Below are 23,998 nucleotides of genomic sequence, written 5' to 3'. Positions count from 1 at the left end.
CCCTAGAAATAAAAGTCCAGACCTCTGTTTCAGGTTAGCTCCAACCCAGCAGTCCTCCTCCCCACCATGTTACCTTTCCCTGATGGGGCAAATTTCGCCCTTCCCTCAGAGGCAGAGAAGGATGGGCTGCGAGATGTGACCCTCTGAAAACCCCACAGAAGCCACTTTTCTCTCACTGTGTCTTCTTTCCTCCAGGGGACATGGTCATCGTCAGTGGCTGGGGAAAGCAGTTCTTGCAAAGGTTCCCAGAGACCCTGATGGAGGTAAGGTTCAATTTATGTCCTAGAGAGAGGGACGCCTCTGCCCTGCATTGGACCCTCCTGCTCCATGTTGCCCCTCAGGGGCTCAGGGTCTTGGGCAGAGGGTGGATGAGGGAGAGACACCAGAGGCCCAGACTCACCTCCCAAGTTCACTGGGACTTTGAATCCCAACAAGCTTGGTCTGTTCTACGTGGGGCTCTAGTCTCTAAACATTGTTCAGTGTTTCTGTAGCATATTAAAGGCTCAGGTACTGGAAATTCTTCCAGAAAACAGCGGGCTTGGACACCCCAAAAGGGGATCCATCTGTATAGCATGAGGATTCACATACCAGAGCAACAAGAATGAGCTACAGAACGGCCGCTGGAAAGCTGCAGTCCTTGCAGTCGTGACCTTGATGCTTGCATTTGGAAGTTCACATTTATATTATTTCATAAAAGAGCACTGCACTCGAAGTAAGGAGCCATGGCTCCAAGTACTGGCTCCTACGAACTTGCTGGGCGATCTGAAAGAAGTCATGTGCCTCTCTAGACCATCGTATAGTATCTCAAGCTGCAGAGTTACGGGCAACACTGAATGTCCTCAAGAGCTGCCTGGCTCTGCATCACTGGGGTTGGTAACTACCACAGCTAACTTCTGCATCCTTCAACGTATGCTATTGTAACATTTTATTTTCCGGATTTGCAACAACCATGCCCTCCTTCCTTCAGTAACTCCCAGGTAGTTACTCGGTGCTTCCCATGTACCAGACATTGTGCTAACTACTAGGTATGCTGGGGGCGCGGGGGGGCACACCCGGTCCCCGGCCTCCTTGTGCTGATAGTCAAGTGAGAGGGACAGAAAGTAGTTACTAACATGATAAATGCGATCGGGAAGCTCCAGAATATCTACCAGGAAATCCAGCCTCGTGGTCAGGGTCCGGAAGGACTCCGCAGGCAAGTAACACTTGAACGATACCTGAACGGTGAATGGAGGTGAGTCAGGCACTTGGTGGTTTGCTGAGGATCGGGCTCATGACCACTCTGCCCTGACTCCCCCCCCACCTACCTGGGAAGGCCGTGGCCCAGGAGGGACCTAAACGGCGAGGGGCAACAGGAGCTATACTTTTGGGGCCTGTGACCCCACGCCATTCTTGGTTTGGGTAAATGAGACTCACGTGTTTCCTCATGTTGTTCCAGACCTCTACTCCATTTCCCCCCAAGCCCCAAGGGCAATACTAATCACAGTACCTTACTTTTACGTATCAGTTTATTGCTTCGGGTAAATAACAAAATATTCCCTAAGTGTTGACAGCTTGGAAGGTCCAAGCTGTTAAGTAGAAATGGAAAAATACAGACCCAGTGTCTAGAAGCTCATACTGTAGGGAGGAAGAAAGTAACTGCCTGCTGTAAGAGAGCAGCAATAACCCCTACGGTACTGAACATTTATACAGTGCTTGTGGTTTACAAAGCATCTGCTCACTCACCTCTGCACCTTCTATGCGATGAGTATGTCAAATATGGTGACATCCATTCTTCAGATGAGGATGCCGTCTCAGAGGTCTGAAGAGTCGTGATCACAGTCTCTGTTGCCAGTTCCATAGCCAGTAATTGCAGGAATGGGGGGAAAGCAGACTGAACATAGGTTTTGTATACATTCCCATATTTGAAATAATGAGTGTGCTAGGCAAATATTATCTCCATGCCATAGATGAGAACACTGAGGTCCAGAGAGGGCAAAAGACCTGCTCAAGGTCACACAGCAAGTTCATGACTGAGACAGTAGCAGAACATGGATCTCCTGACTTTTTAGTGTTCCTTCACCTGCACCAGAGAGACCTGAGGCTCCAGGCTCATCCTGGAAGGGGACGAAGAGGAGCCAGCTCTAGGGGTGTCAGAACAGCAGGGACTTCTCAGCCAAGGGTGGAGACCAATGATGGCCCTGTGTTCCAGATCGAAATCCCAATTGTGGACCACCGCACATGCCAAGAGGCCTATGCCCCTCTGAAGAGGAAAGTGACCAGGGACATGATCTGTGCTGGGGAGAAGGAAGGTAAGTCAAGAGGAAGGTGTACAACAGGGCACCACCAGCCATGGAAGGGCTGGAGACCCTCCAGTCTGGAAGGCTGAATGGAGGAGGAGTCAGAAGAGACGAAGGAGGAGGGTCAGCAGAGGAAGGATTTCTCTGAGGAATTCCACTGTGTCAGAGAAAGGAGTGCTAAAAAATTCCCGTCATTCCCTTCTCCAAGCCCAAGTTTTTCCCTATGAAAGGAGAGCCCCGAACCTGCCCGCACTTTCTGAAATCGCTGAGCTCTGAAAAGGCCCGACAGAACCACTCTCAGCCCAGGTTTGGGTCACATGGTCTATTTCGCCCCCTCGCGTCCAATTTTCTGAACTACAAGTCAGATGTAGGGAAAAGGAGGCTCCTTTGGATTTGGGGCTATGAAGGGGAGCTCTTTAACCTGCATCTCCTTTTCATCTAGGGGGAAAGGACGCCTGTGCAGGTGACTCTGGAGGCCCCATGGTGACCCTGGATAAGGAGAGAGGCCACTGGTACCTGGTGGGCACAGTGTCCTGGGGCGAGGACTGTGGGAAGAAGGACCGCTACGGGGTGTATTCCTACATCTACCACAATAAGGACTGGATCCAGAGGGTCACCAGGATGAGGAATTGAATTCCGTTCCTCACCCACCACACCACCTGTCCGTGGTCAGTCATCAGCACAGGATAATTCTCTGATGCAGGATGCCCCTCTCCCTCTCCCACTTCCTTCAGCCCACCCTTTACTGGCCCATGAAGGGGGCATCTCAGCCTGCTTTCACACTCTCTGAAGGCTGCGTAGCTGAGTGATCAGAACACAAGGCTGAATCCAAGCCCTATCGCTTACCAGCTTTGCATCGCTGGGCAGGTGACTACCTCTGAACCCATTTGTTCCACCATATGACAGAAATGGCATACCTTACCTACCTCATAAATGTCTGATGAGGATAAAATTAATTAATATATACATAGCACTTAGCACAGGGCAGGCATAACCTAAGTGCTCAATAAACATGACTTAGCCGAAGGTCATTGTGTTTACCAGGCAGATGAAGTTCTCTTACAAATCCCGCTGGGTCTTAGGGCTACTCAGTATGCACCCTTCCCCCTCAACCTTGACCATCTCCTTCATCGGCCCCCAAATGTTCTAAGCTTCTTTGCTACTATGCACTTTTCTCAGTCCCCATCCCTGTCCCCCATAAAAAAGCAAGAGAGACAAGATTCTGGGTCCTGGAGCATGTCCGATAGCAGCACACTTATGAAGGTGGGGCGGACACCAAACCAGGAGAGTGCCTTGAGAAGCAGGATGGGGATGAGGCAGGGACCAAGAGCAGTGCGCTGGGAAGTCCGATGCCAGGTTCTAGAACTAGCTCTGCCCCCAGCTCCCCTGTGACTCTATGGAAGTCCCTTCCCCTCATCTGAAAGGACCCTCCCAGCTTGGACAGTCTAGGATCCAAAGAAGACGTTTATCCCCCGATGAGATGAGTTAAAGCTGAAGTAACCAAAAGGCACAAATTACCTTAAGGTTCAACAGGGCTTTGATGCCAACCCACTGCGTCTGCTGCAACGCCCTCCCCACCCCCACCCCGGCCACCAGGTCCCGGTTCCCAAGAATGTAGCCCAGCAAAGTGCTAGTCAAGGGACCTTTCCTCATTCCTGGGCAGAGCATCTTCTCCTTCCCTTCCTGGGAACCTGAGCTGGACAAGGTCAGCCCTACTGGGCTAGACTCAGGCCCCTGCACTCTTCTTCCTTATGTCCACAGCTGACCCTAAGCAGCCATTCCACTGATTCCTCGCCCCTGTCCCTCACCCCGAATGCCCTGGCCCTGCAAGGTCATAAGTATTTCCCAGGCAGAATGCTTCTCCCCTCCAAGAGCCACTTCCTCTCTCAGGAAGCTTTCAGAGACCCCATCCCTTCCAGAGCTCTGAGATTTAAGTCCTTCAAGGGCTCAGAACCTCCAAGTTCCTGTCTTCTGTTCTATCAAAATCGGTCTTCATGGGAGATTTCAATTCTTAGCCTTCACTACAGTTGGTGGAGTCATTCAGGATCTCTTGCTGGAAGAAGAGGATACGGAGGGGTAAGAACTCATGGACACAAAGCCCTAGGCTGAGCGCTCAGGGACAGCAATTCACAGCCTGCTTCTGATTCTGTGAGCAAGTCATTCTACCTCTTGGCGCCCTGCTGTCTGTGCTGTAGAGGGAAGATGACAATGGGTACCCAGCTTCATCAGATCTATGTCAAGCAAGCCGCAGCTCTATCTCAGACACCAAAGAATTGCCAGGCAGAGTTTTCCAGTTGCTCTAAGACATTGCAAAACCCCATACCTTCCCAGTTCACAGCACTGCCTGGGTGCCCCCATGGGCTAGGCTGTGCTGACTGCTGTGGAGAATACCAAGATGAGGGAAGCACGGTTCGTGCCTTCCAGGAGCTCCTACAGGAAAGACTGACACATATGCAGGTGACTACTGTGAACAGAGTGAACCCTGCTAAGTGCTATCCTTGGGAGCAGCATGGAGGCAAAAGAATGGCCACTCTGGTGGGGAAGCATTAGAATGGGGAACTTCAGGAAGGCATCCCAGAGGAGATGCTGTTGGCGCTGACCCTTGAGGAGGGTGGGCATTTCCACGGGGAAGAGAGAGGGAGGCCTTCCAGGTGAAAGGAGTGCAAGAGCAAACATCCACTCAGGTTTTCCTGAGATTACACTAGCTTCTCTCACAAAAACGACGATTACTAGGCCATTGTTCTGATTCTGGGATCAGAACCAACATCTGAAATAAGCCTTTCTCCTAAAAGTCAGACAACTATGGGACTTGAATAGCCTAAAGATTTGTGTACAAATTCGGACTTCTGGTTGGACCCAGTTCATCTTGTTTATTTCCCCAACTATAAGTTCATCCTTATTCTGAGGAAATGTCTGAATGTGCGGTGGAACTTCAGCTTACGCTTGATCAGCAAGCCTTTATTAGATATATCAGCCCCTGCACTGCCGCGAACTTTCGAGAAACCCAAACTTCTCACAGAGTCATAGAAGCAGAGGCTTGGAATGTCTATTAGGACCATCTTATCTAGAGATGGGAAACTCATTACCTCCAAATGCAGCCCATTCCAACTTCAAAATGTGCTGCCTCTTCGGTTGCCTCTTCTTTGCAACAAAAATCCACCTCCCTAGAATATGGTTTGTTTATCTAAAGCTGTGATTCCATACCATGAGTGTAGTTAGTAGCAATAACGATCATGCCAATTTCATTAGCCACGGAAGCTGTTGTTCTTGTAATTACACATTTGTTCCAATAAACATCTGCATTGAATCAAAGCATTCTGTTTGGCTTGTATGGTTTTCGTGCACTGATGATTCTGGTAAGTGGTGTTTGCACTTATCAACATTTCTCTGACTCTGATTAGTATCACTGCACCATGAAGAGAGATGGGGGAAGACCGTAGTGTCAATGCAATAGCATGTCAGGTTTTTCAGGTCAGTTCTGATTAAATACTTTGTCTTAGTGTTCCTATCAATTATCAAAATATCCCAGGATGCCAATCTTTCAGCATCCAAATTCCATGTCATGATTGTCATCCATACCCAGAATAGAAAAAAATATATTTTTTGTATTTTTTTATTATAAGAAGATTTTTTAAATTATATTATGTTAGTCACCATACAGTACATCCCTGGTTTTTTATGTAAGGTTCAATGACTCATTAGTTGCGTATAACACCCAGTGCACCATGCAATACGTACCCTCCTTACTACCCATCACCAGCCTATCCCATTCCCCCACCCCCTCCCCTCTGAAGCCCTCAGTTTGTTTCTCAGAGTCCATAGTCTCTCATGCTTCATTCCCCCTTCTGATTACCCCCCTTTCTTTATCCCTTTCTTCCCCTACTGATCTTCCTAGTTCTTATGTTCCATAGATGAGAGAAATCATATGATAGTTGTCTTTCTCTGCTTGACTTATTTCACTTAGCATTATCTCCTCCAGTGCCGTCCATGTTGCAGCAAACGTTGAGAAATCATTCTTTTTGATAGTTGAGTAATATTCCATTGTATATATGGACCACATCTTCTTAATCCAGTCATCTGTTGAAGGGCATCTCGGCTCCTTCCACGATTTAGCTATTGTGGACATTGCTGCTATGAACATCGGGGTGCATATGGCCCTTCTCTTCACTACGTCTGTATCTTTGGGGTAAATACCCAGTAGTGCAATGGCTAGGTCATAGGGTAGCTCAATTTTTAACTCTTTAAGGGACCTCCGCACTGTTTTTCAGAGTGGCTGTACCAACTTGCATTCCCACCAACAATGTAGGAGGGATCCCCTTTCTCCACATCCTCTCCAGCAATTGTTGTTTCTTGCCTTGTCAATTTTTGCTATTCTAACTGGCGTAAGGTGGTATCTCAGTGTGGTTTTGATTTGAATTTCCCTGATGGCTAATGATTTTGAACATTTTTTCATGTGTCTATTAGCCATTTGTATGTCTTCATTGGAAAAGTGTCTATTCATATCTTCTGCCCATTTTATGATTTGTTTATTTGTTTCTTGTGTATTGAGTTTGAGAAAAAAAATTTTTTATCATGTTTTTAATTGTTTGGTTCGGAAAACATGGCACCTTGTCTATGAGCGTCCTGCTCTGGATTGTAGGATGTGCTTTTCTTTTACTATGAGTCAATCTTGTTCCCTGCCGGCAGGAATCAAAGAATCACCACCAACAAGCAGCCCTTCAAGCAAAGGTAGATAAGATCAGGGAGGGGAAATCTATACCAATCATGTGACAGAGATGGTGGCCAGATGGCCGGTCTAGAACAGGCCTTGAAATCAAGACACTTAGTTAGGTTCTAGTGCAGTATAGGCTGACTCTCTCATCCACTTAATTTCTCCATCTACTTGCTGGCAGAAAAACCTTTGCCCTACCCCTGTCCGAGGGTCGTAGAAGCAGATGAATTAGCAGATAAGAACTTTGGAAACTAAATGTAGCTCAAATATAAAAAGGTCTGTGGGAAATAATCACTAACATTTCTGAGCATTTACTATCTGAACAAACCACACTAAGCTCTGACATAATTATCTTATCTCTCCTCACAAAGTGCTATTATTCTCCCCATTGAAGGGTGGGAAAACTGAAACACAAGTTAAAAATGTTTCCTAACCTATAAACAACACCCCAGCAGTAACAAGCACACCTAGTATTCAGATTTTGCTTTCTAACACTATTCTCCAATAAAGGGAACAAGTGTTCCTTAAAGAAATGGCTGATTCTAGGACTAAGGCAGAAAATAGACAAGATGAGCCTGGAGTATCTTGTTCCAGAAAGTAAGGTAGTCACACAGAGTGTTGGAGGTATGCCGAAGGGACACAAGAGCCAACTGGAAGAGCTCCAATGGCCAAAGCCACTTTGTGCCAGAAAAGAAAATAGTATTGGATTATTTAACAGAAAGTACAAAATCAATATTCATGAATACATACTTACATGAGTAAGGTATTAAATATATAAGTAAATGGGGAAGAACAGGTAAATCTCCCATATAGAATGCCAAGTAATTTATGTAAATAATTTGCTCTAAAGGAGATGGAGCATGGCTCTCCCTCCCTTAGGTGTGGGCTGCAAATAGCGACTTTCTTCCGAAGTGTATGGTGGGAAACTGGGGGGCGGGGGGCAGAATAACTTTAGAGTGGAGAAACCTAACAAAAACACTACCCCAGCCAGGTGATCACAGTTAATATCAACAGTGATAAGTCATGTTTACAATATGTGACCTTGATTTCCATACTAAAAATAGCACTGCACCTCTGGCCTCTTCCTCTCCTCGTCCTGTAACCCCAGCCTAACCAAGAGAAACATATCAGAAAGATCCCATTTGAGAGATTGTCTACAAAATACTTGACCAATACCCCTCAGAATTGTTAAGGTCCTCAAAGCTAAGGAATACAGTCTGAGAAACTGTCCCAGACAAGAGAAGTCTATAATGGGCTGAATTGTATCCCTGAAAAAGATATGTTAAGCTCTCATCCTCAGGACCTCCAGATGCGACCTTATTTGGAAATAGGGTCCTTGTAGATATAACTAGTTAAGACAAGGTCATACTGGAGTTGGGTGAGCCCTTCACCCAGTGTGACTGGTGACCTTCTAGGAAGAGCGGATGAGACACAGAGACACAGACTCAGGAAGAACACCTTGCGAGGACGGAGGCAGAAGGAAGAACTACAACTAAGCCAAGGAAGGCCAAGGGTTGCCGGCAACCACACACACTGGGAACAGGCCAGGAAGGATCCCCCCCAGCCCCAGGTTTCAGAGGGAGCATGGCCCCGCCAATGCTCTGAGTTCAGACTTCTCGCCTCCAGGAGCATAAAACGATAGATTTCTATTGTTTTAAGCCATCCAGCTTGGGTTGCTTTGTCATGGTAGCTCTAGGGAACCAACATGGAGCCTAAGGAGACCTGATGACTAAACGGGACGTGGGATCCTAGATGGCACCCTGGAACAGAGAAGGGACATTAGGTGAAAAACGAAGGCAACCTGAATAAAAATGGACTTTTGTTAAGAAGAATGTATCACCTGGGTGACACAGCGGTTAAGCATCTGCCTTCAGCTCAGGGTGTGATCCGGCGTTATGGGATCGAGCCCCACATCAGGCTCCTCTGCTATGAGCCTGCTTCTTCCTCTCCCACCCCCCCTGCTTGTGTTCCCTCTCTCGCTGGCTGTCTCTATCTCTGTCAAATAAATAAATAAAATCTTTAAAAATAAATAAATAAAAATAAATAAAAAATAAAAAAAGAAGAATGTATTAACACTGGTTTATTAATTGTGACAATTGAACCATACTAACATAAGATGTTAATAATAGGAGAAAATGAGGAAGGGTTTATGGGAACTTTCTGTACCATCTTTACAACTTTTCTGTGAATATAAAACTATTTTAAAAGTAAAAGTATATTTTAAAAACGTGGAGGGAGACGGGGACACTGAGATTTGAAACCAGTTCTCACGGGCTCTGGGGCCCCAGCTCTTACTGCACTGGTTCGACACAGTGGTTCTCAAAGTAGGCTGCACACAGGAGGCACCAGACATACCAGTGCCTGGGTCCCACCCCCTCCCCCCAGAGATTCAGATAGAACTGTGTGCAGGAAGTCCTGAGCATTGGCAGGTGGAATTCAAAGTCCCCAGGTAACTCTAATGTGTGTCCAGTTTGAGAACCACTCTTCTAGGCTATCCTGCCCAAATGTGAGCCCTGCAGAATGTTGAGAGCCTCTATTTCTGTACGTAGCCAGCTTGGGTCTTTGACTTAGGTCACGCAGCTGGTGGGAAGCTGAGGTGAGGTAGGCGTCCTGCTGCTCTAGCACACAATCCAGAACTTTCTGTGACTCTTGGCCACACAACCATCACTAAGACGTCTCTGCATGAGTGCTTTCTTGGAAAAAAAATAGTCTCTTTTACTTTGAAGTCATATATGAGGAAGGGGAAAACATTCTAGGCAAGGGGGAACAGCATATGCGAAAACAAGGAAATGAAAGGGCAGTGGGTGTTTGGGGGAAACTGAGGGACTTGGTGTCTGGGGAGAGCCAGAAAAATTGGGAAAAAAGAGAACACTGTCAGGAAGTCCTGAAGTGCAGGCCTTAATGCTCAGCTTGGTTTTGGGAACAGGAAGACATTTGAGGTTTTTGAACCAAGGAGAGATGGGATCACTTGACCTTTCAAATGACTCCTTAATGCAGCGAAGAAACTGAGGGAGAAGACAGGGAAGGTAGGGGAGTCAACATGACTTCCAGACATCAAGCAAGGGACCCGCTGGTCCTGAACGAGGACAGGCCTGTGGGGAGGACAGGAATCTGCTTTTCAGAGCTCTGGGAATCTAGGGTTGAGCCTCAAGGAGACACGGTTAAGAGACTCCCAGCTTCTGTTAACGCTTCAAGGTGAATTAGCAGAGAAGCAGAGAGGAAACAGGGCACGGACCCAAACCCAAGGATGGTAATGGTTTTCCAGGCCCCTGATCTTCCTGTGAGCTGCAGGCATCTGTGCTTATCTCCAGAAAGGAAGCCATGGGATTCCCTGAATTTGAGGGAAGTACATAAACAGGGCTCTTGCAACTATTTCCGGCATCTGGTATATATTGGCTTTTTTTTTTTTTTTTTGACGAAGTTAGGAAAAATTATTTGGATGCAGAAACGTAGGCTCAATTCCCAGCAATGAGCTTCTGATGATGGGAGAAAGAGCGAAGACCCTTTTGACACCTAGGCAGATCACAAAGGGAGTCCCCTCTGAGGAATGGGGTGTTAGGAGAAGACAATTTTATGACAACGGGAAGGTGTGTCAAGCCCGGAGGGCAGCCAGGGGAAGCGTGCTGAATGAACAGATCAGTGTGGGTGGGAACACATCGCCCCCACCAACATCTGCCATTCCCAGGGGAGGCCTCTGCAAATTTACACGTTATGACCACAGGCCAGAAGCAGACAGACGAAGCCCTGGGAATCTGGGAGGCACAGTATAGATGTGGTCCAGGCCCGAGATGCTGACCTATTTTTAAAGAGAAGAACTTCATCTCCCCTAGAGCTGTTTATCCTAACATTATTCCATCTCGCCCATTTCCTGACACTATCTTGGCTTATTTTATATCCATGCCCATTGAAATGCTCACTTGTGGACCAGACCTGCCAACAGGATCCAAGACAACAGAATTCTTCGTTTAAACAACTCCGACAACATTTCCCTTTGGTCTGAGTTTGTGTCCAATGCCCAAATCCATACTGGCAGTCTAGGCCTCCCACAAAGCCTTTTAATTTTAGCCCATTTTAAAATTATGAAATACTTCAAACACACTGAGAAAAACAGAAACAAAAATCCATGTCCTGCTCAGACTTGGTGAAATGACATTTCCCAGGCAAGGGAGAGGGGCAGGATTCCCAGCCAGGGAGCGAGCTGGCAGCATGACAGGGAAGGTGCTTTGGGCCAGTGGGAAGAGCTCTGGACCCTGACCCTGAAGACCCGGCTTCCAGTCCAAGCTCTGCTGCTCGATGACTCTGGGAGCTCAAACACATCATGTTCTCTGTGCCTCAGCTTCCAGAGCCCGTGGTGGGCTGCTCTTTACGTGGAGAGCCCCAGGCTCAGTGCTTGGCCTCTTTTCTATCTACCCTCGCTCCCCAGTCATCTCAGCAAATCTCATCACATTTAATAACATCTAAATGCTGATTGCTCCAATTTTACCACTAGTTTGAGCCGTTCCTCTGAACTGCAGTCATGAACATTCCACTGCCACCTTGCATTTCTCGCACGTAAGGCCTCACATTAAATTGTCTAACAGAATGCCTCTGACGCATCTCAAACTTCACATGTCCAAAACCCAGCTCCTGACATTGTCCCCAGATCTGTTCCTCACACAGCTTTCTTCATCTCCACAAGGGGTAGCTCTATTCTTCCAGTTGCCCAGGCCAAAAACCTTGGGGCCTCTTTGACTCCTCTTTCTCTCAGACCCCATGTCTAAGACATCAGCAAATCCTCTCAGGTCTACCTTCAAAATATATCCAGGTTCAATCCCAGTTGTCACCACACTGGACCAGGCCACTATCACCTCTTTCTTGGGTTCCTGCAGGAGCCTCCCAGCTAACCCTTCCTCTTTCATTCTTGCCTCTCTCTGATCTGTTCTCAACATGGTAACGGCAAATTGGATGGCATCGCTCCACTGCTCAAACCCTCCAGGGATTTCTTGTCTCATTTATGAAAAACCAATGTCCTGACCATGACTGATGACTTATATGCTCTGACCCCTGAGTCGTATGCTCTGACCCTTACCACTCTGGCCCCTGTGACCCCTTAGTCATGACTACTAACCCTGAACTTAGTAGTCCTCACTGGGATCCTCACAGCCAAACATTCCAGGCTGCTCCTACCTCAGGGCCTTGGCACATGCCATTCCCCTTCCTCAGATCTTTCATCGTTTTTTAAATGTCCGTTTCTTGGTGACACCCTCCCTGGTTACCCAATCTAAAATCGCACCTCCAGCCCTTGCTCTTCTATCTCCCTTGCCTGCTTTATTCTTCTCCTTAGTACTGAACACCCTCTAACATATCACACATCTTACTTAGACTGTTTAGTGTCTGGTTCTTCTCTTATCCGTAAGGAAACTATTTAGTCACTTTGCTCTTCCCTGTATCTTCAGTGCCTAGAACAATGCCTGATGTATAATATGTACCCAATAAAAATTTATTGAATGAATGAATCTTGGAAATAGGGAAAATCTTATTATGCCCTCAAACTATTGCTGCAACCCTATTAAGACAGAGCGAAGACTTATTGAGCTTATATTACAAGTGAGGGGACAAGACACAGATGGAAATTCCATTGCTACCACCCAAGTCCCTGTATAAGGCAGAACCTCTCAAGGTCAACTGCCTTTCAAAATGTGAATATCGCTACAAGAGAGGTCTAGTTAGAACAAGATGTCTACAAGTTTGCCTCCAGAAAGGAAAGGAAAAAGAAAGATCAAACTCCAAACCCACGTAGGCAGACTGAAGTACTAAACTAGATGACCTGCTGGGCGGGTCAGCATCGGGCACCACCCCAAATGAGTGAGGACAAATAAGGCTAAGCGGCCATTTTATGAGCAAGGTCAAGGCTAGCAGGGACCCTTCGGATGGATCACCTCTTCTCTCTGTTTACGGATGAGGAAACTGAGACCCAGGAGAGGAGAAAGACTAAGTCACCCGAGGTCAGCCACCGAGATACCCAGATAACATCTAGCCCAGAGCTGGGACCCATGTTGCCCAAACCCCAGAGCTTTCTGTAGCACAACCCCCACCCCCACATACCCTTACAAGCTTCATCACAACACAGCCACACAACAGGCAGATTTCATTTCCCTGACGCATGTGGCAGTACCCACATGGGGCCTAAATGGTTCCAGAGGAATTTCCTTAGTGGGAAGTCCTGCAGAGAACCAGGATGTGACTTGGAATCTAGCTAAATTCCTTCTGGGGTATTTCAGCCAGTGGGAATGGGGCCCAGAAATCACTGGTGTTTTCTGTTTGGGGTAATTTTTATGTAGCTATCCTTTGAAGAATGAAGAGTGGCCGGCTACCATGCCACTGGAAAAATGAAGTCACTGCTTTGAAATAAATTTGAGGGGAAGAAAAGAAATGACTCTACATATATTAAAATAAACATAAACCGCATCTCAGCCGTGGGCTGGGAACTTAATCCTTACCTCCCCCCCCCCCACCTTTTTTTCCCCCTAAAGCGTTGACCAACAGAGCTGCAATCACAAAGAGAAAGAGCCCCTCAGGACTCAGAGGAGAGGCTGCCAGCTGAAAGAGAAAGGGGAAGAAGGAAGGGGATGGCCATATGTTCTGTATCAGGCAATGTTACCAACGGTGCGTCATTTATTTCAACAAGGCACAAGTATTATTCCCATTTTGATGAGAAGGAAAATGGGGCTCAAGGAGTTTAAGTAATTTGCCTAAGGCCATAGCTCATAAGAACCAGGACTCAGGGGTTTCTTAACCTTGAATTATGTCATCTTCCTTACTCAGTGCTGTATAATGCTGGTCAAGGTTCCCACTCTCTCTAGGCTTCAGTTCCTTACTCGTGACCTAAAGGCCCTAGACTGAGTCTGTCGTGTAGCTCCGCTGGTCTATGGACTCACTATGTTCAAATTTGTCCTGACTTGGTGATTTTCTTGGTTCTCAGGGCTCCTGACCCCCAGGAAGCATTCTTCCACGGGACTGGCCCTGTCCCAATGAGTCTGAGGGAAGCGATCAAGGCTGTACAGTCTACTGACCCCACCTGGAGGATTTCAGCTTCTGGAACCACAAGTCAGGGCCCATAGGACAGCTCCTGGCTTGCACATCAAGACCAGTACCCAGAGGCTCCAATGGGAGAGGCCTGGGATCCTGAAATGTCTCCAAGACGTTTACTTATAATGCCAAGAGCACCTCTAACAGGTTCATCCTGCGGCATGGGGCAATATGTGCAAAGGAAGGACTGTCCCAGAGAAGTCTTTGCTGAGACAAGGGTTAGGCCAGTGAGCAAACCTAGATACCCCACCCCCCCAACTGTAACAAGTATAAGAACAACACGGGAGACAAGGAGGCCTCCGTAGATTGTAGACATCTTCCTACAGCAGAGGAAGAGGCTTCCTGCTTTAAGAAAGAGGTCTGACAGATGACTGGATTAAGAATATGTGGTCCATATATACAATGGAATATTACTCAGCTATCAAAAAGAACGATTTCTCAACATTTGCTGCAACATGGGCGGCACTGGCGGAGATAATGCTAAGTGAAATAAGTCAAGCAGAGAAAGACAATTATCATATAGTTTCACTCATTTATGGAACATAAGAACTAGGATGATCGGTAGGAGAAGAAAGGGAAGAAGAGAGGGGGGGTAATCAGAAGGGGGAATGAAGCATGAGAGACTATGGACTCTGGGAAACAAACTGAGGGCTTCAGAGGGGAGGGGCGTGGGGGACTGGGATAGGCCGGTGATGGGTATTAAGGAGGGCACATATTGCATGGTGCACTGGGTGTTATATGCAAGTAATGAATCATGGAACACTATATCAAAAACTAGGGATGTACTGTATGGTGACTAACATAATATAATAAACAAAATATTATTTAAAAATAAATAAAATAAAATTATAAGGGTAAAAAAAAAAAAGAAAGAGGTCTGAACTACAACTAGGCGAGGGTCAGACTCCTTGCTCTGCCACTAGCTGGCAGCGGGACCTGAGGTAAGTCACTTACATGCTGTGGTCACATTCCAGGGCAGAGTATAGCCATAGGCAAGTAATTATAACAAAATTGGATAAGCACCTGGCAAGGGTGGCAGAGCTCAATAAGGGAGATCCTCAGAGCAGGACAAAGCCATTGTAGCAGGAACAAGAAGGAACCGGGAGTTCTGAGGGACAGTCAAGTCCCCAGGGCAAGGAGTAGGGAGAAGGAGGAAAGCTGAGTCCTAACCCTAGAGAATCCAAGGCAGGTCATCAAGGATGACCTTGGGGCTCCTTGTAAGACTGGGTGCAAAAGGAAGCCTGTTCCTCAGTTAGAAGCATTATACCAGGCAGTACAGGTGGACCACCTGGAGTACAAGTGGGTCACTCTAATTCAAGTGCTCAAGCCACAGGCCGAGAAATTCTGATTCTGTTGGTCTGAGGTGGAGGCTGGGCACTCGTATTTCCTCGAAAGCTCCCCAGGATTTCTAAATTTCAGCGGGGCTGAGAACTTCTGCAACAAGCAGAGAGCTCTCTGAGAGACGGAGCCAGCCCCCTTAGTGCCCGCTGGATCCCAGCACCCAAATCAGTGCTTGCCAGACAGAAGGTGTTCGGCACATGTGGATAAAAGGAGAGATAAAGGGATGAGCACTGTGTGAATCGAGCAAAGGAAGTCGCCAGCCAGGTACTAGAGGGTAAAGGAAGGTACTAGAATTGCACAAGGGCAAGGGGAAGACTGGCCTTAGGCTGAGTCCCCGGATGACTGACAAAGGGCTGCCTGCAGCCTTCCTGGCCATGGACATGATCGGCCCGGACCTTGAAAGTGGAGCTAGATAAAGCCTTATGTGGGAGCCCCAGAAAGGGGGAGACAGGGAGTGGAGACGGGGGGGAGGGGAGCGGCAGGACGCTGTGGGGAATGTCAAGCACACATTAATGACCGCTAAGCCTGATTGAAGATATCCCTTCTTTATTAAAGTATCCCATCTTTATATAAGTGGCCCTCCTCCCTCCACCACTACAGATGGTAGGAACTTTCCATTAAAAAGGAGAGGAGGAGTCAAAAAGGGAGGAGGAGGAAGGAGGGAGGAGGGAGGAGCCAAGTTATTAACAGAGGTGAGGTGAATGAGCACCCTTGAAACCGCAGGGTGGCATCCCACCTCCTGCCTTCTGCTTCCCTCCATACCCGACCCATACTCCTGCTATCAGAAAGTCTTTCCTCCCACCCCAAACCAGAGTGCATGCCATTTTAACGTGATGTAAGTTTCTCCCACATATCTATGCACTTCTCTATGGGCAAAGCACTTCACATCTTTAATGCTCCCTCTCTTGCTAAAGACACCCCATCCCTGTGGTTCTAGGTGGACAGCTGATGGCTGGTGAGAGGGCCCATGCATGGCCAATGTGAGAAAGCCTCTCAAGTAGGGTTTCAGCAAGGAGCCCAGGAGGCCAGTCCCCAGCCCCTGTGTCGTGACCCTCAGAACTGCTAAGAATCAGGCGGGCTGGGTTCCTGAACTCGGCAGACTCTTCATTATAATGGAGAATCATATATTTGTTTCATAGGGATTTTGTGCTTTGCATCTAACACTCTACCTTCTAAACCTCCCCTAAATTCTCTGTCAGTTCATATGCAAGGGGTGGGAAGTCTAGCTCTATGGAACTCTGTGCCAGGCATCATCTCTGAGCCAGGCAGGCCTCAGAACCCAGCCTGAGTGCAGGGAAGCTGGAAGCTGGGAATCTGGGGAAGAGAAGCAAGGGACCCCGTGTACCCAGCAGCAAAGGGACAGCCTAGTGCCTCCACCTCTCTCTCTTCAAAAGGAACGTGTGCTCTGTGCATGGAGGCAGAGCTGTGGACGAGGCTTCTACACCAGCACAGGCTAATTTAATGCTGCAGACCCCGACGTGGGAGCTAATGAGGGGTAGGGGTAGGGGGTTCACAAGAAAGCAAGAATGAGCTCATCACTGTGGAAAGGCCTTTTGAGATCACCAAGTCCTGTAATTTTCAAGCTTTTTTTTTTTTTTAATCAGTTGAACCTAGTTTCATCCACAACTCTTAAACGAAACTCCAGAAGATGGAACTCTTCCAATTAAGGCAAGAGGAGGAAGTAGGAGCTGGGAATTGGCAGTATGACAAGGATGGGAAACCGACTCACTTACCCTGCCTTCCAAATCCAAAAGTCCCTGAGGGACCTCTGCAGAACTTTGGGGCCCTGGGTTTCGCTTTGAAAAACCAACGATCCAGACCAAACCCTTAATTTTATAGATGGTAAAGATGGGTGATTTGTCCAGGGTCCCCATGGAGTCCATGGCGGCACCAGCACTAGAATTTAACCCCACTCCCAGCCCAGGTCGCTCTTTGCCCCTCCCTCCAGCTGGCTGGCCCCCACAGGCCTTGGGCCCCCTGAGCCGGTCGGGGGAATCAGACAGAGCTGCGGAAGGAGAACTGCAGGTAGATGACCAGCAGCAAGACCGTGGCCCAAAACAAGCACCAGGGGATAGAGCAGAAGTTGCAGCCAGAACCCTCCTCGGCCTGCGGCTTGGTGGGGCTGGGCGCCCGAGAGAAGGTGTAGGTGGTCGCCTCCTCCTCCAGCAGCTTCTCGCTGGGCTTCCAGTGCACAATGCCCTCCTGGCAGGCCTCGCAGAACTCGCCGCGGTGCCGCCGGGTGTCCTGGCGGCTGGCCACGTGGATGCGGTACTGGCCGCCGCGCTCCCCGTAGCACTGCTCCCGCAGGCTGGTGATGAGGTTGTCCACCAGGCTCTCGATGTTCTCCTCCAGCATGCTCGACTCGTCCAGCCGCGCCGTGCCGCACTCGTAGCACAGCTGCTTGAAGACGCGCATGCGCACCGAGCCCGCCCGCTGGGCGCGGTCCAGGTACATGTGGAAGAGGATGACCACGTGCGGCGACTGCCAGGTGTGCCAGCACCAGGAGCAGTGGAACCTGCGGGGAGGGGTTGAGGCAAGAGGAAAAGACGGAGTGGAGGTGGTGTAAACAGCCCCCCAAAGGCAGTGTGTTAACAGGCGTTATTAGCTTTCCCGGGCCTTCTGTCCAGGCTGCCCCTTCGAGGGTGCCCTTGGGACCAGAGCGGGCTCGTCAAGATGCACCAGGCATCCACCTCCCCCCTGCTCTGCAGAGGCCGCAGCTTCCTCTACCCAGTGCCCTCAGGCCACGCCCTTAGGGCTTTGGCTCTGGGCTTATTTCGTCTGCAAAATGCCCTTCCTGCCCAGACCTCCTTGAAGTCTCACAGCAGGCATCGCTGGCCCGAACATTTGGGAAATGCACAATCCATCCCCCATTCTTACCTGTTAACACTGACTGTGAACAAGATTGACCCAAATCAGGAGCAAAATGACACCATCACTGCTTCACAGCCTCCAAATCAGTGCGTGGGTTAATGCATCCCAAGGCCTAGAATTGGAGGCAGTCTCAGCCCAGAGTGAGGGGCCGAGATTGGAGGGGCCACAAGGCTTCCTGGTCTCCGAGAAGCTCCTGGACCCTGCCAGCAAATGTCCAGCTCTTGGTACCCCTTCCAGGAGCCAGGTTAGGAACTTCATGTTCTCATTTTCTTGTCTTTTACTTACATCCTTTGGGGACTATTTTCCCTCTCTGAGATTGGGCTATAAAACTGGGATTGGCAAATGTCAGAACTGGAGGGACCTTCGAAGTCACCTAATTAACCTTTTGTTTTACTCTCAGGCACAGAGAATAAGAAAATGATCCATGTACACGCAGCTAGAATTCAGAGCCAGTACCCAGCACAAAACAGGTGCCCAATGGATGTTGAATTGAATTGACTGCACCGTACCAGGGCAGGAAGGAAGGCCTTGCTTCTGACCCCCACACTGCACCAGAGAGCCTCCCCATCTGCTGTCCCAAAAGGAACTCTTTACATAGCAGACCCACGGACAAGAGTGCGGGAAGTCTTCTCAGATATTATTGTACATCCCGAATCACTGAAAGATCTTGTCGAAATGTAGGTCCTGATTCGATAGGTCTAGAATGGGCCTGGAGATTCTGTATCTTTAACAAGTTCTAGGTGATGCCGTTGCTGCTGGTCCACGACCCACAAGGCAAGGATCTAGACTAACCCCTCCTTTTGCAAATGGGGAAAGTGAGGTCCAAGAAGGAAACAGAATTGCTCAAGGGCCGTGGAGCTAAGAGTAGAGCCAGTTTCTAGCACATCTCATGGGTTCAGTATTTTATATTATGTCAGGCTGAACTCAACAGATTGAAATTGAACTGCCCCAGGACCAGCACACAGAACTCGACCCCCAGCAACCTTGAGCCTCCTTCTCTTGGTTTTCAACCATTTTACATTATTAAAATCTGAAAAGATGTAAAATGTCAGAGTTTACAACTAATAAGTATATCCCACCTCTTTGTCAGAAGCGGAAGCTATGACTCCGAGAGGGAAAAGTTAACAGGAGTTCAGTGGAAGAGCTGGAATCAAACTCTGGTGTCCCACCTCCCAGTTCAGGACTCTTTCTCTGCCTCCCAGTCTGCACCAGCCCAACAGTGAGACTGACTCTAAGCACCTGGGTCCTCCATAACTCTGTCCCTTCTTGGAAGGTGCCCCAGGGCTGCCTGCAGGGCCCCCACTTACGGGGCTACTCACCTGCCCGAGGCATGCAATTCCAGGTACTGCTTCCAGCCCGGGGCCAGCACATTGTGCTTGAGGTTGGGATCTATGATGAGGTCCCAGCTGTCGGCCGGCTTGGCCTCCTCCATCTTCTCATAGAAGACTTTCTTCCATTCACCTGTGGTCACGCTTTTACACATGGTCTCGTCAGTGGCGAGGGAGGGCAGGCTCCACCTGAGTGAGAACGCAGGGAGAGAGGGCAGGTGCAGGGCAGGGCAGCGCAGCCTCCACGGTCTAAAAATCCTCATCGGCAGGACCAGGAGGAAGCAGGACCCAGCTCCCTCCTTTGTCCGCAGTGGAACCTGTTTCCACAGCAACCAGGCAGGGCGCCAAGAGACAGAGCGCGGGGAGGAGGGAGTCTCCAAAGGGGTGTTTCAGGGCCCTGAACTGAGGCTGTGGAGGCAGGGTTTGGGGCTAAGTGACCTGAGATAGGTAGGGGGCTTGAAAAAAGGCTGAGCTTCAGACCATCTCGCTCTGGCCTGTGAAGGGCGCACAGAGGGAGGACCCTGGAGCTGGCTCAACTTCACCTTGCTGTCCCTGGAGACATCATCAGCATCTGGCTGCTATGGTAACCACGATGCCTTAGGGAGCCAAAGAGACATAAGGGATGGGAAGATGTGGACCTGTTAATAGATGCAGCAATAATAATAAACTCTCTGCACTCCTACCCATTTGTGACTGGCACTGAGCCTTTTACAAAAACTATTGGAAGTCTCTGACCCACAATTATTATTGACCCTGTATAGATCAGGAGACTGGGACTCATCTAGCTTATACATGGCAGAGCTCATATCGGAATCCAAGCTACTGAGCCCATAATCATTCATTAAATCATTCATTTCAAACATACCCATGTGCCAGGCTCTATGCAGGGCTGTTGTAAGAGGGTATGTATCCAATAATGCAACAGGATCTGTATCCAATAATGCAACGGGATCTGTATGCCAGAATGCAACGGGATCTGTAATTTGACAACCTTGTGCAGGAGCAGTCACCTGTGCGCAAAGGTGGGAGCCATTGCGTCAGCCTGGCAGGAGGAGAAAAGATGATTTTCAACTTGGTTATAGAAGAGTAGGGGAGAATCCATGGGGAAAACAGACTTTATTCTAGGTGCCTCTTCTTCTATTTTTAATAAATTATTTTTCTTCTATGAAAGTCATACAGGTTTGGAGCTCCTGGGTGGCTCAGTCGGTTAAGCGTCCGCCTTGGGCTCAGGTCATGAGCATAACAGAGTCCTGGGATGGAGCCCCTCATCCTGGGACTCCCTGCTCAGCAGGGAGTCTGCCTCTCCCTCTCCTTCTGCCCCTGCCCCTGCCCCCTACCCATGCCCTCTCTCCCTACGTCTCTCTCTCTCTCAAATAAATAAATAAAATCTTCCCCAGAAAAGTCATACATGTTTATTTAGAAAAACTGGAAAATACAGATAAAATAAAGCAAAAGTACTACCCTTGCTAATACCCATGTTCAAAATAATCGCTGTTCATATTATGACATACACACCCTGACTGCCACTTACCTGTACATGTGTGTATATGTGTGTATACACATGCATATATACACATGTGTGTATACACACGCATATATACATATGTAATACATATATACACACACACACACATACATACATATCCCACTGTGATTTGTCTTCTAAATAACAATATATCATGAATATTTTTCTAAGAAATTACTATTAATCCATCTTAGAGGTTGCCCATATTCTGTAATCTGGTTGGACATAATTTATTTAGCTAATCCTCTATTTTGGGGTACTAAAGGTTTTTTTTCAGTCTTTTATAATTTCCCTCTAGCTACCTATTTGTATAGATGATGAAACTCGTGGTCCTACACTCTAGGTATCAGACACAACGCCTCCTGCATTCGGAAAACATGTCTCTTGACCCTGCTCTCTCCAGAAGCTTGCTGTGGCTGGAGGAACCTGAGCGAGCCCTTCAAACAGTGTGATTTCCGGGCAGCCTGCGGATCCTGAAGATTACAGATGAAAAAGCAAGCCTGAATCTCCCATCTGGTACTGGAGACCATCTTCCAAGTAGTCCTCCTGCTTCTGCATGAATGCTTGGTGCCTTGACATATTTTATTTTAGCCTCAGTTTATTCATCTTGGCAATGGGATAATAAGGAAGCAATATCTGTAGTGATTAAAGGGAAGGGCTCTGAAATCACTTGCTTGGGTTTTTGTTCTTGTTTATTTGTTTTTGTAATTCTTTTATATTCTCATATATTTTTCCAATATATTTAATGTGTATCATTTCATTCTGGCAAAACATGTGTTGGTATTTTATGTGAATATATGTTTAATTTGTATAGAAACAGCAATCGCCATATAGCACTTACTAGGTATCAAAGTGCTTTATACATATTAATTTATTTCATCCTAATAACAACCTCTATAGGTGGGTAACAGCAGCCCCAGCTCCATTTTGCAAATCTGTAAGCTAAAGCAGAGAGGTTAGATAACTGGCCCAGAATTTAACAGCTAATATGATGATCTCCAAAGCCCCAGCTTTGATCATCTTTGCCCAGCATGGAATCTAGGACAAAATATTTGCTAAATAAATGTGTCTTTCTACCCTCTCATCACTCGATATGGCCATTCCAGACTCTGAGGATTGGAGTTCATATCCCTCCAGTCAACGGTTCGCTGGGCCCTACTGAGGCCACAACCCCGGGAAGAGGAGTGAGGTGTATTTGTCCTGCAAAGCTCGCTGTTACTACTGCAGGTGCCACCCTGCTGCCGAACTTCACGGAGCGACAGTGTGCACAGACCCCTGACGCCCAGTGTAAATATTTTAAAGCTGGAAGAGAAATCCATCTTGAAATCAGACCAAAGAAAATACAGTACATAAAGCCGTCTGTGGGTACACCATTCCTGTGAAGCCGTGATCATTTGATGACAGGCACCCAGCTTCCGCGGAAAGAGTGCTGAACTGGAAGTCAGGAGATAGAAATATGTATCCCAGCTCTGCTCCTGGCTGGCTTTGTTACCTTGGACAAGTCACTTCTCTTGGCCTCAGTTTGTCCATTTGTTCAATGGAGCATTAGAGTACATGGCAACACTAAGGTCCCCTGTGACTATAGCCATTTATGGTTCCAAAGAGCTTTATACTTAGAAATCCGAATCCTTGGGAGGACAGGAGGTAAGAGAGAGGCCGCTGGGTGGAGGAGGGAGGCCCTTACTGAGGCATTATGGGTAGTGCCTGGCATCAGGGTCTGTCTCCTTAGGGGTCGCTGCACAGTGAAGAGTTCTGGGGACGTGTCACTGCGCTAGTTTCGTACTGGACACAGTCAGAAGGCGGAAAGCAAATCAGAGCCACTGAATGTTAACATTGGAAAGGATTTTTAAGTCAATTAAACTTTATCCTTCGCCTCAGTATTCTTGCCTCTGAAGCAAGGCGATCGATGCCCAGAGAAGTAAATGGACTTAACCAGCCTCTGGGGTGTATTGGGAGCTATCTCAGAAAGTGTGTGAAGCTGAGAAAAGTGTGTAAATAAGTCTTGCCTGGAGCCAAAGCATATCATCCAATACCAGGAATGAATTCTCTATTAGTATTTTGCAGTTGTTGCTACAATAAACATTATGATGAAAAACCAGAACACAGAAGGTAAGAATCACCAGAGTTGTGTGTGTGTGCGCGCGCGCACGTACCCATGCGTGTATGTAAGAAGCTGATGCAATCCCCATTGGCACAAATTAAGTTTAATTTAGAACTTGCGTTCGCTAGGCAGAGGCCAGTGTAATACGCCCTTCTGTATAGCAGAACGTTTTCTCTAATCAAATAATATTTCTATCTAGACAAATAACCCTATGGCATTCCAACTTACTCTTTAGCAAATGACCTCACTGGGAGGTCTGCCTGCAAGGCAGATGTGAGGTCTGTCTGTCCGCAGGCTGTCTGGGGCACCCGCAGCAGAAGCTGCATTTCTACTCTGCATTTCTTAGTTTCCAGAAGCGACGGCCCTGCTCAAGGAGTCTGACAAGCCCCACCAGAAAGGAGGTGGCTTTCACACCAGGTAGAAGGCCAAGGGGCCTAAAGCCCCTGATCTGAGCACCCACAGGGAACAGGTGCAGAAGGCCCAAGGACATGAACACTCCAGCTTAGAACTGGCCGAGGTTGCACCAGAGTGACTTCATGGGTCATAGTGACCCACACTTCCTCTTAACATGGTGGCCACCCATGCCTGGCTAGTCTTAGGGCTTTGGCATCCATAGCCTTTCCAGTTGGGAAATCTTTACTACTTCCTGCAGACTCTTTGCCATCGTTTGACTGAATTGCACTTCAGGGACCCATGCTTCTGGAAGCTACTGACATCTGGTATGAGGTGGTGCCACGCGCCTCTGTGCACAGATCCACATCTGTCTTGGCTGGAAAT

General features: G+C 48.0%; 2 protein-coding genes across 2 annotated transcripts in view; one reads left to right on the top strand and one right to left on the bottom strand.

Moving 5' to 3' along the window:
* The window catches only part of MASP1 (MBL associated serine protease 1), a 63,880-nt gene extending 58,292 nt beyond the window's left edge, over positions 1 to 5,588 (top strand). Inside the window, exons 14-16 of the mRNA XM_045811235.2 lie at positions 196 to 263; positions 2,189 to 2,288; positions 2,719 to 5,588. Of these exons, the coding sequence (XP_045667191.1) occupies positions 196 to 263; positions 2,189 to 2,288; positions 2,719 to 2,909 (359 nt within the window). The 3' untranslated portion in view covers positions 2,910 to 5,588. The remainder of the gene's footprint in view (positions 1 to 195; positions 264 to 2,188; positions 2,289 to 2,718) is intronic.
* An 11,721-nt stretch (positions 5,589 to 17,309) lies between these two features.
* On the bottom strand, positions 17,310 to 19,865 carry RTP1 (receptor transporter protein 1). The gene is made up of 2 exons (XM_045811262.2): positions 19,587 to 19,865; positions 17,310 to 17,911 (listed from the first exon to the last, which is right to left on the bottom strand). Exons 1-2 carry the CDS (start codon positions 19,856 to 19,858, stop codon positions 17,392 to 17,394), a joined length of 792 nt encoding a protein of 263 aa, XP_045667218.1. The 5' UTR covers positions 19,859 to 19,865; the 3' UTR covers positions 17,310 to 17,391.
* Between the last annotated feature and the right edge of the window lie 4,133 nt (positions 19,866 to 23,998).

The sequence above is a fragment of the Ursus americanus genome, chromosome 4, assembly GCF_024610735.1.
Source record: "Ursus americanus isolate L20-20 chromosome 4, mUrsAme1.1.p, whole genome shotgun sequence".
NCBI classification, from domain to species: Eukaryota; Metazoa; Chordata; class Mammalia; order Carnivora; family Ursidae; genus Ursus; species Ursus americanus.
This window is presented reverse-complemented; position numbering and strand designations above follow the sequence as displayed.

Excerpts from the sequence above, each read along its gene's own strand:
- RTP1 (XM_045811262.2), bottom strand. The coding sequence starts at position 19,858 with ATGAGGATTTTTAGACCGTGGAGGCTGCGCTGCCCTGCCCTGCACCTG. Across the intron at positions 17,912-19,586 it reads GAATTGCATGCCTCGGGCAG|GTTCCACTGCTCCTGGTGCT; the intron begins GTGAGTAGCCCC and ends CCCTCCCCGCAG.